At 32.6% G+C, this 19,454-nt stretch overlaps 1 protein-coding gene across 2 annotated transcripts; it reads left to right on the forward strand.

Moving 5' to 3' along the window:
- The first annotated feature begins 1,196 nt into the window (after positions 1-1,196).
- Positions 1,197-14,503, forward strand: LOC145571880 (uncharacterized). Of its 2 annotated transcripts, XR_014096642.1 has the most exons (21): positions 1,197-1,427; positions 1,822-1,908; positions 2,003-2,071; positions 2,167-2,299; positions 2,406-2,452; positions 2,620-2,706; positions 4,889-4,950; positions 5,439-5,481; positions 5,564-5,644; positions 6,668-6,787; positions 7,594-7,699; positions 8,066-8,129; positions 8,928-8,970; positions 9,811-10,074; positions 10,156-10,317; positions 10,661-10,798; positions 11,442-11,594; positions 11,833-11,919; positions 13,408-13,476; positions 13,581-13,901; positions 14,057-14,503. XR_014096642.1 is itself a non-coding variant. In XM_081630911.1 (20 exons), exons 1-20 carry the CDS (start codon positions 1,296-1,298, stop codon positions 13,686-13,688), a joined length of 2,055 nt encoding a protein of 684 aa, XP_081487037.1. In that variant the 5' UTR covers positions 1,197-1,295; the 3' UTR covers positions 13,689-14,053. The 2 variants fall into 2 exon arrangements, 1 of the variants encoding a protein (XP_081487037.1); XM_081630911.1 differs by lacking the exon at positions 14,057-14,503 and having other exon boundaries at positions 13,581-14,053.
- Positions 14,504-19,454: the final 4,951 nt, after the last annotated feature.

The following is a 19,454-nucleotide window of genomic DNA, read 5'->3' on the forward strand; positions in this document are numbered from 1 at the left end:
TTCATTTCACTTCAATTCAGTTCATTTCACTTCAATTCAGTCAATCAGAACAGACCTTTATTTATTCATTTACCCCTTTTAAAATTAGGTTGACCACACTTTATGAATAATGTTAAGACGATTATGTCCATAAAATGTTTAATTACATATCTGGCCTTACTAATGTTAATTTTTTTAACTCTTAAAAATATCATGTGAACATTTTATACCCCTTAAAATATTTGTTACATATTTTGCCTAATTAACGCTAAATGCCAAACCGAAAGAACTTTCGAACATGACTAGCTATGATGTGTCACGTGCGAGTTACCCACCCTAGTTATCGAAAAGGAATGATTAAAAGTTTATTTTTACCGATTCATGGAGTTTTTTAAAAAAACGTAGTAATGATTTTATGGCGATTTTTGTTGATTAAAGTTGGTTTTAAGTTTTAACTGTACTAGTAATTTATAAGGTGAAGAGCACAAAATCTACTTGATTAAAGGAAGGAGTGGTTGATCAATTTCAAACTTTGGAGAAATAATTGTATAGACTCAAATTTCTTTAATTAAACTTTTTAATTAATTCAATAAATTATCTTTTTTTTTTTTTTTTTTTTTTTTTGAGAGCCTTAATAATATGTTGAAGTTTTATATCATTAGTTAAAAACTATTCACTTGTTTGGTTTATTTTAGTGGTAAGGTTTGTTATTGCACACAACCAAGGTTGTGAAAATCAACAGTAAGTATATTTGGGATGAAGATTTACCTATCATTTCTCTACTCCTAAAGAGTCTAATCTGCTAACTCGGATCAGATTGACCTGTGAGAGGTTTCAACTTGTTAGGATCCTTTTTCTTATTAAAAAAATAACTTATTAGGTTAGTGATTTATTTATTTACCTATGTAATTATGTATAGGCAAAATACAATACTATTAATTTGCCCATAGCCACATATGTCTACTTTTAAATGCTTACTTTCTTTATCTTATTATACTATATATGTTAAAATATCGGAGATATACCATAAATTCATACTCCGTAAGAACGTGATATTTATATATAAAATGATTATATTATTACTATACGAATTAAACAAAATTGAATTTTCATAATTGTACAACTAATAAATTGTGTCAAAAAAATACAGTAAAAAAAAAATTGTGTTAATTACTCCAAATACTCCGTAATCAGAACATAGCCGCCGTCTAGCAAATTGCAAAGCTACTGAATTAAGTATCGTTTCAGGCGCCCTTCTTCTTAAGTCTTGTTTGGCTTAAACAACTCTCTCTTTGAACAAGAAGAACAGCAAAAGAATGGGGAAGAAGCAAAAGAAGCCAGGAAAAGGCAAGGAAAAAACCGACAAAAAAACTGCCAAAGCTGAGGAGAAAAAAGCTCGCCGTGAGTCTAAGAAGCTCTCTCCCGAAGATGATATTGACGCCATTTTGGTTCTTTCTCTTTCCTTCTCTTCAAAAATACCCTCTTTTTATCTTATACTGTAATTTTTACTATCTGGGTATTTAGTTTTTTGATCAATGATTCATAATTTTTGGTGTTCATATTCTTAATTTGGGGTTTTTTGGGGGTTTATGATGATGGATATTTTCACTTTTTTTATTTTTTTTTATTTTTTTTATTTGGTTAATGTGAAATTTTTGTTATACTATTATGTTTGTTTGAATCTAGTTGTGCATTGCTAGTTTAAATTACGCTGTCAACGTGACTATATAATCTGAACGGAGGTGGGGTTTATGTGGATGGTTTATAGTGAAGGGTACTTGGTATTTCTGAATTTTATTTTGACATGATAGGCTAATATGGGATTTGTGTGTGTATATGTAGCTAAGTATTCAGAAGGAGGAAGCTAAGAAGAAGGAAGTACTTGTTGAGGAAAACGTGCCTGCGCCGTCAGCTCGGTCTAATGGCTCGGTATTTCTCTTGCATTTTGGATTTGTTGTTTGTTTTTAATGTTGCTTTGATGTTTTGGTAGGCTATTGATTGAGTTGTATTTGATGTTATGTAGTTGACTATAAATCCATTGAAAGAGACAGAGTTGATCCTATATGGTGGTGAATTCTACAATGGCAATAAGGTTATGCAGTGTGACATCTTTAAGACAATCAATATTTTGCTTTTATATTTTGGCTTCTTTAGGTGACATTTGGATATTTTATGTGGTGAGTGCAGACATATGTCTATGGTGATCTTTATCGTTTTGATATTGAAAAGCAAGATTGGAAATTAGTATCGAGCCCTAATAGCCCCCCACCTCGTAGTGCACATCAAGCTGTTGCTTGGAAGAATTACCTCTATATATTTGGTACAAACAGATATTGATTCAAAGAATTTTGATGAATCTTTTCTCTTTTTGAATTATATTTCACCCAGAAACATTTTCTTAATGGCTTGTTTAATGACTGATACAGGTGGCGAATTCACATCTCCAAATCAGGAGAGATTTCATCATTATAAGGTAAAACCTGCATATATTATTTTGGGAGTGGAAGGAGGGGCGGATTGAGAGTGGGTGTTGAGAGGTGCTGATATCATGTAGAAGAGTTGATTAACTTGCTTGTTGTCTACACTATATAATCTGTACTACTTCATTGCTAATGGAGGGATTACTGTTTTCCATAACAGGATTTTTGGGTATTAGACCTTAAGACAAATCAATGGGAGCAATTAAATTACAAGGGAGCTCCAAGTCCACGGTCTGGCCATCGGATGGTAAGCTTAGCATATATTTTTTTTTCTTCAGTATTAGGACTATTAGCTAGTGCAAGATTCCTTCCAAGCAGCGAAGGTGATGAATTATTCCCTTTTTAGATGGAAGTTGCTGCGGTGTTTTTTTTTTTTGGAAAATTTGTCAAAAATAAGCCAACCTTTACTCGGTTAGCTCAAAATAAGTCAACCTTTTGATTAACTAAGAATAAGTCGACTTTTGTACAGTATTATCTTTAATTAAGTCAAATGACCTTCAACCTGTCCAACAAGTCACTTTCTTTCTTTTAAAAAAAAGTCCCTTTCTTTTTTAAAAAAAATCTTTTATTCTTTTTGGGAAAAGAAATGCTCCACTCCAATGAGGCTTGAACAATGAACACCACCTGTCAGGCTGCCCTGCCAGCCACCAGTCCACCACCAAGCCAAAGCCACTTAGCCACCCAACTACCATTTGTCACCCATGAACGCAGCAGTTGTCCACCATTAAAACATGGAGATACATGGAGACCACCGCATCACCCCGGCCGTCGCCTTACCTCAACTGAAATCAATGTTCTTCATTGAAGCGCACTCCTTGTTTTCCATTGAGGAGCCACTTTCTGATAATTTCTATTCTCCATTGAAGAAGCTTCTAAGTTCTAACTGAGGTAATTTCAGTAAATTTATTTATAATCATCTAATATCAATCTCACAATCTAAGGTTTATAGTTAATTAAAGTTCACTCAAATTAGGGATCTTTGCTTAATATGATAATTGAATCAAATGTGTAAGTGATGTTTCGAGCCTAAATTATGATAATTGATTGAAATTATTTGGTTAACACTATGTTGCAGAAGCTTTTTAATATTAGTAGTGAAGTATGAGAGAGTTCTTCTCCCAGGGCTCAGGGACGAGCATCGCTGCTCACCGCCACTTCCATCGAGTCATCACCGATGAGCTGACCAACAATTGCCAGTCTGCCACAACCTATGTCGCCATTACTGGCTCCTTTTTCGGTGAGGGGTAATAAGTTGGGTTGTAATGTAGCGAAGTAATTGGTAAAGCGATGCCTCCTTCGTTAATGGCGGCTTTAGGGGGGAGATCGAAAAGGGTGGTAGCCTGGTAGGGGGGAAGAGAGAGAAGGTGCGGTGGAAGTAGGAGAGAGAAGTAATTTTTTTTTGTTTGAAAAAGAAGTAAAAAACTAAGTTAAAAAAAATAAAATTAAAATTAATAGACCAATAAAATTGCAACACGTGTCATATTAACTTGTTTAACTGGTTGTCAACCGGTCATGACTCATTAAATGATAATACCCTATAAAAGTCGACTTATTTTTAGTTAATTAAAAGGTTAGCTTATTTTGAGCTAACCGAGTAAAGGTTGACTTATTTTTGACAAATTTTCCTTTTTTTTTTTGCATTCAGTTTCCATGTCTTCCTTTGCAGATTTTATTGGATTTCAGGACAGATTATCTATTGTTTTGATTGTAGACCTGTAAGCATTCTTAGAGAATGTGATTCCTGATGCTGTGAACTGTTAAGAGGTACAATGACTTGTTGAACATAGCCATCGCTTACACTAATTTTGTAAAACATATGGAAGATTTGAAACATTTCAGTCAATGTGAGAGAATGTTCCTTTGGTTTGGTTACTGTCTAATCATGCGATGGAACTTTGTTTCCTCATGCTCAAAACTATGTCTTGGTTTTGCAATATTTATTTGCTAATTTTTGTAGATTGTAATATATTGTGTTCAGCTTTAGTTCTGTTATGTATAGACTATAGAGTATTGTTTTTGTTACCCCTCCTTACTTTGGTCAAGTGGAACAAGGTTGTTTTCTCACTAAATTAGACATAAGCACAACTAGCATGAAAATGAGAATTGAGGTAGTGAGGTTTTAGTCAATACCTTTTTGCTGGTCTGCCAATTTTCTTCTATCTTGTTATAGTACATTCAGTATATCCTCTAATCTTGATCTTATCCCTGGACCTCCTTAAATCATGCCGATGTAGGATCCACTATGGGATGTTGTTTTATGTGCAGCTCAATTTATTTAATTCTTTTCTCCAGTTTATAAAGCGGGATCTGTACCAGTAGCTTGTTTTGTTGTGAAATGCTCCGTTTGCTTTCATCTGGTCTATTTGTATAAGTAACTTTTGAATTTTGTAGATCTGGCTATCATCTGGCTTATCAGTAATGTCTTGCAGGTTCTGTACAAGCACAAGATCATAGTGTTTGGTGGATTTTATGATACCCTTAGAGAAGTAAGGTTTGTTTTTCAATCTTTTGTTCTAGTTCTTTGTTTTTTTTTAATGTTTAATTTGATGAAGTATTAAGTTATGTTCATCAAGATTAAAATACTGTACTTTTTATATTGTTAAGGTATATCACACTCCAAACTTCGGATGACATAAGGCTATTTTCACTGTTTTGTTGGTTAATTGGTTATTTAGCTTGAGAGGAATGATAGGATCTTTTGGGGGTGTCTTCTCCAACTCCTTGTAATTCAATTTGCCATTATTTACATAATTTGATTTACTGTTCCCTTTATAAAATATTGGTAGTCTCCTGGATTTGACTCATCATAGATATAATAGTACTGTTAGACATTGACAACTGTGGATTAGCATGCAACAGTTGGGGCTTCATACTCATTGCTTATGGCTTATAATTGAGTATTTCAGTGTTCGTGTTTAACATGTTTCCAGATCAGCAAATATATATTATGATGAGACCCTTTCATAATTATCTTTTCAGGTACCTTAATGATTTGCATGTATTTGACCTGGATCAGTTCAAGGTGCATACTTACTAACTCTTTTGGTATAATCTATCTATCATTGCTTTGCTTTCAAAAATTCACGTGTTGTTTTGAATTGCAGTGGCAAGAAATAAAGCCTCGGCCTGGGTGCATGTGGCCCAGTCCAAGGAGTGGTTTTCAGCTTGCTGTTTATCAAGATGAGGTTAGACTAATGACTCCTTTTTTAATTCTGGATTTAGATCACTCACTCTGTTGTATGCTGTTACACATGCAGCGCCTAGTTTCCTATTTCTCCTTATTATGTTGTGCTGTGTACATGGTGCAAATTAGGGTCTATGTTGCAAAATTATTATTATTAGTATTATTACATCTTGCTTTTAGATTAATATTTGACAGTCTTGTGGGAACTAAACTTCCTGAATACTACTATCTTTTTGGCTTTTAATTGCGAGATGAGAACAACTTTCAAAAACATTTTTCTGGAGTTTCAGTTATGTTATGATGAATGAAGTACATCTTCCAGCTTAATTCAATGAAAGCTCCTATCAGATTCATTGATAGCATATGGAATTATAATTTTTTTTTAATCTGGAGGGTTTGGACTTGAAGAAAATGGGCAAACAAAATAAGGTGCTTCATCTCAAGGTTATTCCACCCCAAATGACATCGAGCCAGTCTTTTTCTGGAACCTTCTATATTCAGAATCTTAACAGATTTGCACTTGACAATTGAGAGATGGATTTTAGAAAGACTGTGTTAGAGCGGCCGGTGTTTGGTGATTCATACAACTGAAGGCCTTTGTTTATAACTCTGTGTAGAGTCAATATTAATCATTGCTTGGTAGCATAATAAAGCTATCCCGTTAGAAAGAAATAGCCATTCTAATGACCATATCTTTCTCCATTTTGGTGCTTCTGATTTTTGTTTAGTTAGCTCTGTTATTGGGAAGGATAATTGAACTTAGTCTCAGGAATTATGTTCTAATGAGGCACCAAGGTACTTGGTTGTTTGAAGGAGAAGTAGAAATCTTGTTTAGTAGAAATCTTGTTTAATAATTTTATTTCTGGTCATTCTATAATGCTTGTGGTTTGGGAAGATTGGCTATGCTAACTAAATTATATAATTTTATGCTGTTCACTTGATATTACTATCAAGTGTCATGGTTTGAGATTTATTGAACTCCTGTACAACTATTGTTCACAAATTCATTGCTTTGACACTGCAGATATTTTTGTATGGAGGTTATTTCAAAGAACTTTCATCGGATAAAAACAGCAGCTCTGAGAAGGGAGTAGTCCACTCTGATATGTGGTCTTTGGACCCGAGAACTTGGGAATGGAACAAGGTTTGAGCACATCAGAAATTCAGAATGTTAATTCTTTTCCAATTTATCAACTTTTAAATTTGTTATGGTGACTATTGTTTTACATGTTATATATTGCTATATACTATATAGCATATTGATGCTATACTTGTTGCATCTTAGACAAGTACAGTCACAATCACTATTAAACTGCAATTAGTATCAAAATTCACTTCTAACTTTATTTCTTAATCCAAGATATCAAAGTTGCTGCACATTTTATAGTACATTGACCAATGACCAGTCTTAGTTTTAGAGTGATGCTAAGATCCAGTTTCTGACCCAACAAATTTGGAACAGATATCAAAAGTAGGTGCTCTCCAATCTTTGTTACTCCCTCTGGCTTTTGTCATTCCCTCCAACGTGTATACTGAATAAAAATTGGAGCATGCATAGCGATGAATGGATCCTACAAAATTTCTTGTGGATTGCAAATACTGAAGGTGGTATGAAATGATATTTTTCTGGTCCATTAGATATCAATTAAACTTGGGGGTATTAAATAGGTCGACATTAATGTCTAAAAACAGCTTTGAGCAGTATATCTTGAAATTCTGCTGTTTGATTTGCTATCTTGGAATCATTTTCATTCTTTTCATCACTAATACCTGTATAAGCATGTACTGTTAAACTCTTTATGTGCGGCTGACTTCTTTTGGCTAGAGCTATTATTTTAATTGTTATTTGTACAATTTGTGTTGCCCATAGCTGTTTATCGTTTTAGCCAGAATTTCATTTATTAGTCTTGTGCTCTCTACAAACTTTGTATCTTTGTCTCCTCTGATCAGGTAAAGAAAAGTGGGATGCCTCCAGGACCTCGCGCTGGATTTTCTATGTGTGTGCACAAGAAAAGAGCTGTACTTTTTGGAGGAGTGGTAGACATGGAAGCTGGTGGTTAGTTTATTAATTACTTTTTCATAAGAAATAATTTTTTTGCACTGCTCTTTTCATTTACTAAACTATTCCAAGTAATTGTGCAAAGTTGAAGAGGTAATTTTCGTAAAGACATAGGTCATGTCTCATGTCCCCTTCACCTTTTTTCGGAAGCTTATTAATCATTCTAATTAATATTAGACCACATCAAACCTAAAGTTACAGTAGTGGTTATGATATCTGTAATTCTATAATTGCCAAGCTTTGCAGTTGAAAACTCGTGGTGTTGTACCATATTTGTTTATTTGTTTGGAATTTTCCAAGTTTCTATTATGCCTTTTATGACTACAATGCTCTCTAGCTGACCTGCTTTGTTTATTTAAACAGGTGATGTGATGATGAGTCTATTTCTAACTGAGCTATATGGTTTTCAATTGGACAATCACCGCTGGTAAATATCGTCATATCTAATTTGGATAGTTCTAGTAAATTAATGTCATTATGGTGAAATAAGTGCACAAAAGTGACATTTTATGTCGTTGGCTTCAATTCACATTTGCAACCTCTTGAATCCTGACGTGATGGAAATCCCATATTCCCATATGAAGCTACTATAGGGATGTAATAGTGCTTGTTTTATTATGGGGCACCGTCACTCCTTAACCGCTATGTTTATAAAACCTCCTTCCTATGCTTTGTAATTACTCATGTAGATAATGTAAAATTTTCCCTTGTTTTATTTGTTAATAAGAATCGTCTCTTTTAAGACCCTGTGAATGGATTATCAAGGATTCATACCAAAACCATGAACCCATGTCCCATGGTGATTCAATAGAACCTTAAACCTTAAAGATCCCTTGAGGACTATCAGATCATAGCTTGTTTTATCAATGGGATAAGATCTATGACTAGAACTTGTAAAACAATTTATAAGATGGAGTTCGAAATATGAAAAATCCATTGATTGTATTGTGAGTTCAACTTATTTAATGTTTCCTTAATTTTTGTGCTTGTTTGTTGCTAAATATCTTAGATTAAAATAGAAAAGTTATGAAAATTTCATAATCTAACATCTTATTGATATTGCCCCTAAGGTCAAAATTTGTCAGATAAGAACAAATCAGATTAATTAAACTAAGTTACTAAACATTGCTGTGGTACTGATCAGCTTATCTATTCCCTTCAAGTGCTAAAAAATGTTTTGACAAGTTCTACTTGCTGGAACTAACCCATCTTCTCTTTCTATTAGGTACCCACTGGAGCTCCGGAAGGAAAAGTCCAGCAAAGATAAGGTATTTACTTCAAAACCCTTTATTTGGGCATTTAGATGTGTTTGATTAATCTTCCAATAGTTTGATAGTTAGGGGAGTGAAAATCTTTTCTTCATTTTCTTGAATAATATGACAAATGAAGGAAACATTATGGGTTGGTTAGGTCATGGCCTTAACCTGCACTTGCAGTGAATTTATTTCTCTAGACCTTTGATTAGAAAAGTGAAAGAGCAGCAAACATAATTATCGCAATTGACATTATTTTGCCTCTTCTGCATAGGATTCTGGCTAAGGTAGAATATTCGGATGCTGTTTTTGGCAAAGAACTAACAGTTGAACTTGATTGTAAGAGTTTATTTTGGTATCAGGTTTGACTATATTGCAATAGAAAATAGTTGATTCATTGGTTGTTGGTTGGTAAAGTCAGCTGTATGCTATATGTTGATAGCTGTTTGAAATTTTAAAAGTAGGTTATCAATTGACTATATTGATCTCTTTTAGCTGGCTACTATCAATTTGTTTCAATAAGCCTCAAATTTGAGCTGCTTGTAAAAGAGCTTATTGGAACCAACCATAATTTTAGCTTCTCCAATAAGCTTTTTACCAGATACCTATTGAGAGCTTTTTGGATTGGTCAAACTGCTAACCCCCCATAACTTACAATCACTCCAGTAACCCTTTGCCAAATACCTCCTGAGTATCTGCACAAGGTGGAGGAATAATTTTCTGTGATTCTGCTAGCTTTTTTCCTCTTATTCTTTCCTGTTGTTGGTGGGATCACTAGTATATTCTCTTGGGCTGGTGGATCCAATTTTACTGATGTTGCCTCTGATTGCGGCCTCTTCTTATGTGTTTTTGCAGTTGAAAAAGATTACTGATGACAAAAATAATAAAGTGTCACCAGAAAATAAGGCTAATTCATCAGATAAAAGTCTTGGTGAAGAAAATGGAGTTGATACAGTTATGGATGACCAAGAAGTAGGAAATAATTTGGAGGAGAGCGTTGGTGATATGTCTCTTGAGACAGACAATATTGGCAGCAGTGATAAACTGGGTTCAAAAAATGATAGAGGGTCTTGTGAACCTGGCACTGGCAAGGAATCACTAACTATTGCCTTGCCAGAGGTTTGTATTTCAAAATGCTTGGCTATTAAGCTTTATGGTTGTTTCTGTAGTTCTGTATTGTAATGTGATACACATTTACAGATTGTCAAGCCTTGTGGACGCATCAATGCATGCATGGCTGTTGGAAGGGATACTTTATACTTGTATGGAGGCATGATGGAGGTCAAAGATCGTGAAATTACACTTGATGATCTGTACACACTTAATCTAAGCAAACTAGATGAATGGAAGTGCATAATACCGGTAAGTTTAGGCCTTTCTTTTTTTTTTCTTTTCTTTTCTTTTCAGAATATATACTGCTCACCTTAGTATTTTGCAAAGTGAAAGTCATATGATCTTGTTCGGCTTTTGAGTTGTGCCTTGAAAGATCGCTGCATCTTTAAACTTAGATTTCATTTAATGACCCTCAGTTTCCTGACCTAATCTACTTTTACTTGTATTTACTAATTTCATGAATGGTGTTGATTTCGTGAGAAATAGGATTTATGCATTACAGTCACTATTTAGAAGTTTTGACTTCATAAAAAAAAGGTCTGCGTATACTACTGGCAATTAATTTAATTCCGTTCATTTTATTGGATATCAGGCTTCTGAATCTGAATGGGTTGAAGCTTCGGAGGATGAAGATGAAGAAGATGATGATGATGGAGATGATGATAGTGAAGATGGTGAAAGCAGCTGTGAAGACACTGAAGATGATGATGATGATGATGTAGAAATGGAGGTGCTTCTCTACTCTTGTTTACATTTGAACAGGATTTATTTACTGGCTCCCTTGTTTCTGCTTTTTTTGTTATTGTTTGTGTTTGTTATTCATGTGTTCTAGGTTGAGCTGAAAGCTAATTAATTGTCCCTTCTCTATTCTGGTGTTTGAGTTCAATTATTTATGAGATAAGGTTGTGGATATTGATATTTTAATGCTTCTGTACTAGATAACTAGATTGAGATAAAAATCCTTTAAATCCACCACAATTGATAGATAGTTCTGATCTCTTTCTTTTGATTTTTTTTCCTTAGCGGGATATATATGTCAAAATTAGCTTGGAGATAAGTAATGTCTTTTCCAGTTTAATTAAATCTGGTTCTGGTATTCTACCACTAGAGTTAGGTGCATGAGTAGCTGTCTGGTTATTCCCTGCTGTGAAATGGCTCTATCAAATGTCCACCTTTTCAAGCAAGGATCTTAAAACATAATAGCTTCTTTGCAATTGTAAGGGTATGGCTTGTGTTGCAATTGTGCAGCTAACACTCCGACATTTAACACCCCTGCCCCCATGCCTTGGCGTGGGGGCTTGTGGGCCTTTTGTGGACAAAGCAAAAAGTTAACTTTTTTTTTTTTTTTTTTTTTTTTTTTTTTTTTTGTGAAGGCTGCGAATGTTGATGGAAAATCAAGTCAAGTAGGAGAGGCAGTTGCTCTAATAAAAGGGGCTGGAAAGAGTCTCCGGAGGAAGGAAAAACGAGCTAGAATAGAGCAAATCAGAGCTAGTCTTGGCCTTTCTGATTCAATGAGGACACCTGTGGTACTTATAGTTTTTTGCACCCTTCACTAACTTATAATGAATTCTTACAATTATACCATGTTACTTTCAGTGAAAATGGCATGCAAATCTCCCCTACATGCTGGCATTAGTCCTATTAGAAATCTTGTCAGACCTTGATTTATAAAAGCTATACTGCTGTAGTTTCTATTGTTTGAATGGCTTGATTTTTGATATATTCTTTCTTGCACTCATTTAACTTTCTTTATCTCTTGTTAAGCCTGGTGAATCATTGAAGGACTTTTATAAGCGCACAAATATGTACTGGCAAATGGCAGCATATGAACACACTCAACACACTGGCAAGGTGAGCTACTTTCTTTTTCCCCTCATGCTTTTGCCTTTTTTTTTTTTTTAAGCTATGACTTCCCTCTAATTTGTGGTTCATTATTGTCTCTACCAGTGTCTATGGTGCTAGTTTTTACTTGCTTCTTTTATGCTTCGATATTTAAGATTTGCCAAAATTTTCATATATTCTCTTCAACTCAAGTTTGGTAAACTGAAATTATATAATTATTGCTGAACTAAATTTTTTTTAACTAGACATAAATTATATTTGATGAACGTAAGTTATGTTCTGAATACTTTTTGAATAAGGTGAAGAGAATGGGGCCTTAATACAATATCAAAATGGTAATAGGGTTTATTATTTTCCCAGAATTGTTTTACCTAAAGGAAATGTTGAAAATGATTGGTAATCATATGAGGTAAAGAATTATACAACTTAGTTCTACCTCAAGTCAAAAATAGTTGACTTGTAAAAGTTTGCACACATATTATGAAGTTAATGGTAAGTACATTGGATTTAGAACTGAAAACTTACACAAATTAAAGTATTGCTTTATTGGGATTTGATTTTTAATGTGACTAATGGGAAATTGAGGGAGTAAATAAAAGGGATTTGCAATATTTTGGACACTTGGATGTTTCATGTAAGGGGTCCCCTCCAGGATTGCATTAATATTACCATTTGAATGAAGTAATTTAGATGCTACTCCATTTCGTTATAGAAGACACCCAATTCAACTACTTGTGTTTTCGACGTTGAAACTTGAGTCTTTGATCTTTATTTCCACTCAAAATAATATGATTATGTATAGATCTTATATGTTAAATTTATTATTAGAAGTTCATCTCATAAAATATATTTTTGGTTATATCAGTATACTTATAGGCAAATTTACAGTCAAAGCTTGACCTCGGATATTGTGGACACCTATGAACCGAATGGATCACATATTGAACAACTGAACTGGAAGCCTATATTTAATTTTTGCCTTAAGGATGCTGCCGGTGCCTTCTTAGTACCCGATCTTCTTATCTCCTATCAATTAGCTTCTACTCATGAAAATTGTCAATCTTCCTCCTAAATATGTTATTTATACTTACTGCCCTTACTGAACTATCTCTCCACTTTTCCAAATAATCTCTACTCTTGTTATTCCACAATGTGAAAACAAACCATGCATATAATTCATGCCCCGAACCTAAATTGACATTATGTTTGGAATCAAGTGATCATGAAAATTACAGATGTCTCTGACACCCCTTTCTCCTTCTCCTTTTCCCATCACCAAATGCCTTGTGTGTGGCTACTGGATGGCTGCACCTATTGCGAGTGCCATATTATTACTTCAGGGTCTATTATGATTTTGTAACATGCCAGCTTTAAAAAATCATTTCTGCCAAATCCAAATCAAACAAGCCTACGACTCTAATTCATCTGACTTGATCCATTTGTTGTAAAATGCATGGGATTCATCTGACATAACTTGCTCCTTTGTTTGTCTTTCAGGAGCTACGGAAAGATGGTTTTGATTTTGCTGAAGCTCGATATAGAGAGCTCAAACCGCTTTTGGATGAGGTACTTTAGACTTACAGTGCTTTTATATATTTTAGAGTAGACAAAATATTCATATGCTCAAGCTTTTGTATTGCCGTAATAATCACTTTATCTTCTTTCTGTAGCTGGCTGTGTTAGAGGAGGAACAAAAGGCAGAAGAGCAGGAAGCGGCTGCATTAAGTTCTAAAAGAGGAGGCAACAAGAAAAACAAGCAATCTTCCTCACAAAGATAATGCTTGGTGTTGCTCCTCTTTTGGGCTAAGAAGTAATGAATAGTGCACGCAGGATTAAGTTTCTCTCTCAGCTGTGAGTTGTCCTGAAGCAAAATTTTGACTCATCCCTTTTACTTGGTTTGTCCATGTTAAAAATCACTCTAAATCATTTACCGTGGAATTTTCAGCACACAAACCAAGTTAAATTAGTGTGTCATTATGATCAGAACCAAGGTTTGTATCTTAGAATCTACTAGCTAGTGAAGTTCTTCATTCTTGGTCATATACACCTATGTAATCATGCAAACATTGTATTTTTTTGGTATATTCGTCCACTGAAATGTGATTTGTGTTATTTTACACAAGGTGATCTGTGATTTTCTCAACAGATGACGTAGTCTTGACCTGAGAATGGCGGATATCAGCAGTTCAAGTCTTACATTCAATTCATGAACGTAGTGAATACTTCGTACAAGCTATATGATAACAGACTGCCAAATTCAACTCATTTGTACAAATCCTTGACTCTGTCTCTTTGGTAGGTCTTTCTGACAAGTCAGCATGACCTCACACATTAGCCAGCCAATCACAGAGTTCCTGTCCAACCTTCCCATTTGCGGGCAAAGGCCAACCCTTCGACGGTACAGAGAAAAAGGTACCCAAGGCTCGATCCCGAGTGTTCTGTGTGGGGGACATCTCCTTTACCCTGTAGCTTCACAACCCCATTATTCATGAGGGAAAAAGAAGCATCCTTTTCTTGTGTTTTTGTTTGGTAAACTACCACTAATTCTGGTTCAGACATAAAATTTGAATCAACATGATATGATATATAATATGATTACTTCCCCCATTAAATACATGTGGTCGTCATAAAATTTATAAATTTCTCCCCTCAAGTTCAACATATTTAGACATAAGGTGGAACTGAATCTAGACACATCACTAAGTTTTTGTTTTAATGATGTTTTTCTTTGACATCTACTAAGACAAGATGAATGTTTTTTTTGGAACTTTGACTTACAAAAAAGGTTGGCTAAATATTAGTGGACTATTTGTTACAATGTTTCTTTTTGATAAAATTTTCAACTTTTGTCCCCATAATTAAGTAACATAAAGAGCCCACTACCTTTACAAAATGGTAATGATTTTGTGATGAAAGTCTAATTTGAGCATATATGCTTCTACTAGAAAAAGTCTGAGGATCTAGTTTATTTGGATTAGTTAGTAGTTTAATACCGACATAAACATGTTTCAAAACATGCATAATTAGATGTAGATGGACCTAATTTGATCCTGCATAGTGAAAAAAATTTCATATGAAAATTATGTATATTATAATGTGCAAAATGGTAACAACTTGTTTAATTTCATCTTTATGCCCTTATTCTTCAAATAGTTTTTAACTAGGTTAGAGACTTAGAACCCGTACGATGCACGATTTATATAAAATCTATTTTTATAATTTGTACCTTTTTTTTTTTTAAAAAATGGATAAATATAAATAAGAATTCTGCACCTTGTACAAAAATATTTGTAATTTTATAGTTTTAGATTTTCATTACAATTATGATATAACGCCTGTTCAACGCCGCCAAATACATATTTCAATTTGGGAGTCCATTTATAAGTGTGCTGCTTACAATTGTTTAAATTTTTAAAGATAAATTTGATAGGTTGTAATTGTAATGTAGAAGCTTTTAATATTCAAATTTCAATGTTGTTAAATATGGTAGTTCCAAAAAAAAAAAAAAAAAAAAGATGACATCATCCTTGCATTTAGGCGGAAAAATATATCATGTGAGTGTTTAAGTGAAATGTGGACAGTGATGACGTCAGTATCGTTTTTTTAGTAATAGTTAATAGATTATTACAGAAACAATATAACTTAATTCTCAACCGCGTGAGAAGTGTTTTTGTAAATCTGTAATAATAGTTAGTAGATTATTACAGAAACACTTCTCTTAAACTTTATTTGAATCTTTTAATCCGTTAAAACTTAAAACTACTATTTTGAGCACACCCTTTATCTATATGACTTTATCAAGCTTGGATAAATTAACCATACCCTAAAAATAGTATAGGAAGAAATGGTGTAATGATGCCAAAACCCAAAATCAAATGCTAAAACACTCAAAAGATGAGCCCTTAGATTCTCTATAACACAATATTCCAAGGCCAAACTTCTGTTCTAAACCATCTTTTTCAGTTGCAAGTTATATTCTGATTAGCTGTTACAGTTTTGCTCTAAATTTTTTTAGTCAACTTTCTCATCTACAAATTCCTTAAAAGGATATACTCTACACTTTTTAAGCAACCAATAAACTTTCCCTTGTCTTGCGCATGCCACATTAATTTAGATGATGATTAGAGCTGCTTGCTTTCTCTGAATTATAATAAGAAAACAAAAAATATAGTAGTATATAGTCCACTATTTGCATAAAAATAAGCTAAGTTTAGAAGAATATAAATATAATAAGCTAAGTATAGAAGAATATAGAAAAAGCTAAGTACATAAATATAAAGTAACGATAAAAGGATTAAAGGGGTTGAAGTAGATCAAGTAAAAAAATAGAGCGCAGCCTTTACAAGTGTAGTATCAGGCAAATGCATGCGTTACTTGGAAGTTGGAACTAAGAAATAACAAGATGATCAGAATTTGAAAGTGGAATCTTGATAAGAACGAGAATTAATAAAAGTTCTTGATTCAATTGGGGTTCAACTCCGTCTATGAAGCATATCGTATAGTTTAGAGTCTACTAGACTCTGATTAATCCGGATTGTCTCTGTTGATGAGAAAATTCTTTCAATAAATATTATTTTGTTCTTTGGTTAAGCAAGAGCAACTATGTTACTGACTAATTTAAGTTCTTATTGATCAACTCCAATTTATACTTCTCGTGTTATTATGAAAAGCATTCTGGGTAAGTATATATGTTACATAAATCAATAAAAAGAACAAGAAATATGTTATATATTTTTTTTTTATATTAAGCAGTTAACATACTATTTGAGTGCGTGAGAAAATTACTTAATAGGTAGGAACTGTAATTTAAATGGAAGGGTGGATAAAGCAATTTTCCATATCCTATAAAAATTACACCTTTTCAAAGAAGTTACAATTTTCCCGTTTCATATATTTCATGTTAACCAAACATCATTAATATTCAATTTGTAGAATCACTAATATTCAATTCCTAAAAAGTTAAACGTCCCCCTCTATTTTTTTTTTTTTTTTACAATTAAACAAGCACTAATAAACAAAGAATGTAATTATAATTGCATTATCATAGTACATTAGTACTAATATTATACGAAGTATTTAATTAAAAATGGTAGGCTAGTGTAATCAACTTGTGTTTCGAAAGATTCTAATCCATAATTATATTGAAAGAAAATCTAATAATGACATTGAAATTGAAAATTCCATTGTCTTTCATCAATAAGGAATAATTTTCCGGTCCCCAATTTAGATTTGCAAGAAGATCCAATAATTATCCCCTAACAATAACATGTATGATGTTGGAGCGTTTATTTGTGTAAGATCCATCGTTGCCCTCATAACATACATTTTTATTCAATAATTACAACTTACAACTTCTATATGTATTAAATTCGTGCGATAATTTCTAGACTTATGAGGCTATGATCGAAGTTTATCTATATATAACTTCATCCTTTGTAGCTCACGATTAAACTTATCCGTCATTAAGAAATCTTATACATAGTATGTCTTTCTACCGCTTCCTCTTAGATGAATGAAGTAATAGTCACATAAATTTTACGAAGTATAATCTTCTTAGATTAAAAATCAACAAATGAACGATTTCACCTATTTGTGTGATTGATGATGAAGAGATTAGGAGAGTAAAATAATTTATTTATTTTTTGATGGAAAAATGATTTTGACTATAATAAAAAGTCTTTGAATTAAATGGTTTGTATTTTGTAACTTGTAGTATATGTAATGATAAGGTGATTAGGAAAATATGAATATATATATATATTATTATTTTTTCTTTTTGTATACAACTGTATTACGGAGTACGTTATTTGAATATTAATTAATGTATATTGTTACACAATTCCGTACATTATGTGGAAGAGGGAAGAATTAAGCCTAATACCTTGCATGATTACGACCATAGAGTAGAGTTTAAGTGGTAGACCAACATATTGGTGGTATGGTAGGGAGTTATTATAGTATTACTCCATATTATTTTATATAGTCAATCTAATTCGTTGATTATTGTTTTTATTTTATTTATGGCCATTTTATAATTATTCCATGCAAAGAGTTAGGCAAATTAACAATTTTTTTTTTCAAGTTTGTCAATATATAGACAAATACGTAGTATTCCATATAATTTAAAACTAAGTAGGCGGGTTGTTACTTTCAATATCACATTGCTATGTTTACATGAGTTGTTGAATTAGTGAGTTTTATTTTATATTTTTGATAAATATCTTGAAAGCCTAATAAACATCATTTAACCATTTTAGTTTGTCTATCGATATTGTTCTCCATTATTATTCTTTTTGGGCGGGTTTGTTTGTACTAAGAGAACAAACCATATATACCAATATCTAAAAGTTATAGTTCAATATATATAAGGATTTATTTTATTTTTTTATTTTTTTTGACATCGAATTCAAATATGTTCATGGTCTATTGTTACTATAATCAAAGTTCTTATATATTAGAGGCAATTTAAAAATATATTTATTGCATTTAAAATTGACCAAAAAAATCATTAGGATTTTCTTTTTATACGCTATATCAATCATGCATGTCTTCATGTGAATGCACACATTAGCATTAAATTCATCAAAATGCAACTTGATAAAAAACAACCTAAAAATTAGCTTGACAATAATGTTTTCTAACTTGACTTTCACAATATACATCAATTGTATAAGTTTGTTAAATACAACATGCATTTGTAAGTGTTTACCTATCCCTACCCCTTAAAATGGGGGAATAAAAGTTTTAAAAATCCTCCACTAGAATTTTTATATTATTTGTTATTTGCAACAAATCCCTAACTTTAAACTAGTTCAAATGAATATCCAAATTATTTAGTTGGATAAATTTTTTTTGGGGGATTTTTGAAGAAGGGAATCTGATATTGATGATGGTTTATAGAAGTTTATAATTATATATAAACGGAATTTATGGAGATCTTGATTTGATCATGATTTATTTTAATGTTGATGATTTGCTAGCTACCATACTACCATCATGGATGATGTCAACTAAAGTGTTTACCTCTCCAAATAAATAGAACGAGTGTTCTTAATGAGCGTTAAATAGTGTTGGATGTTGTTTGAGATAGGAAACTAAGTGGAAACACTCTCATCATGAATGACACATACTTTGACATGACATGAATTTTCAACTTAACATATCGTCTTATCATGTTTATACGTACAATTTTCTTATAAAGTCGTCTCTATTTCCTTAAAATACTATTATTTCTTTTATTTAGAACACTATCAACTAAACATAATTCAAAAACTAGTTATGCATTCCCTTTATCTTTGTCTATATGACTTTTCACAATTTTCAACTTACGTCTTAAGTCTTATACACGTAAAAATTATTAAAACTAAACATTCTTAATATACGTGACTATATTATATCTTATAGGATAATGAAAAATTTGAATTTATAGCCAAAATTTCTAAAATTTAACTGAGAAAAATATAATGAGGCAAACAAGTAGGAATGAAAGAAGTACATACTTAAAAAAAAAAAAAAATAAAATAATTATCATCAACTACTCATAG

Source organism: Chenopodium album, chromosome 12, assembly GCF_948465745.1.
Source record: "Chenopodium album chromosome 12, dcCheAlbu1.1, whole genome shotgun sequence".
NCBI lineage: Eukaryota > Viridiplantae > Streptophyta > Magnoliopsida > Caryophyllales > Amaranthaceae > Chenopodium > Chenopodium album.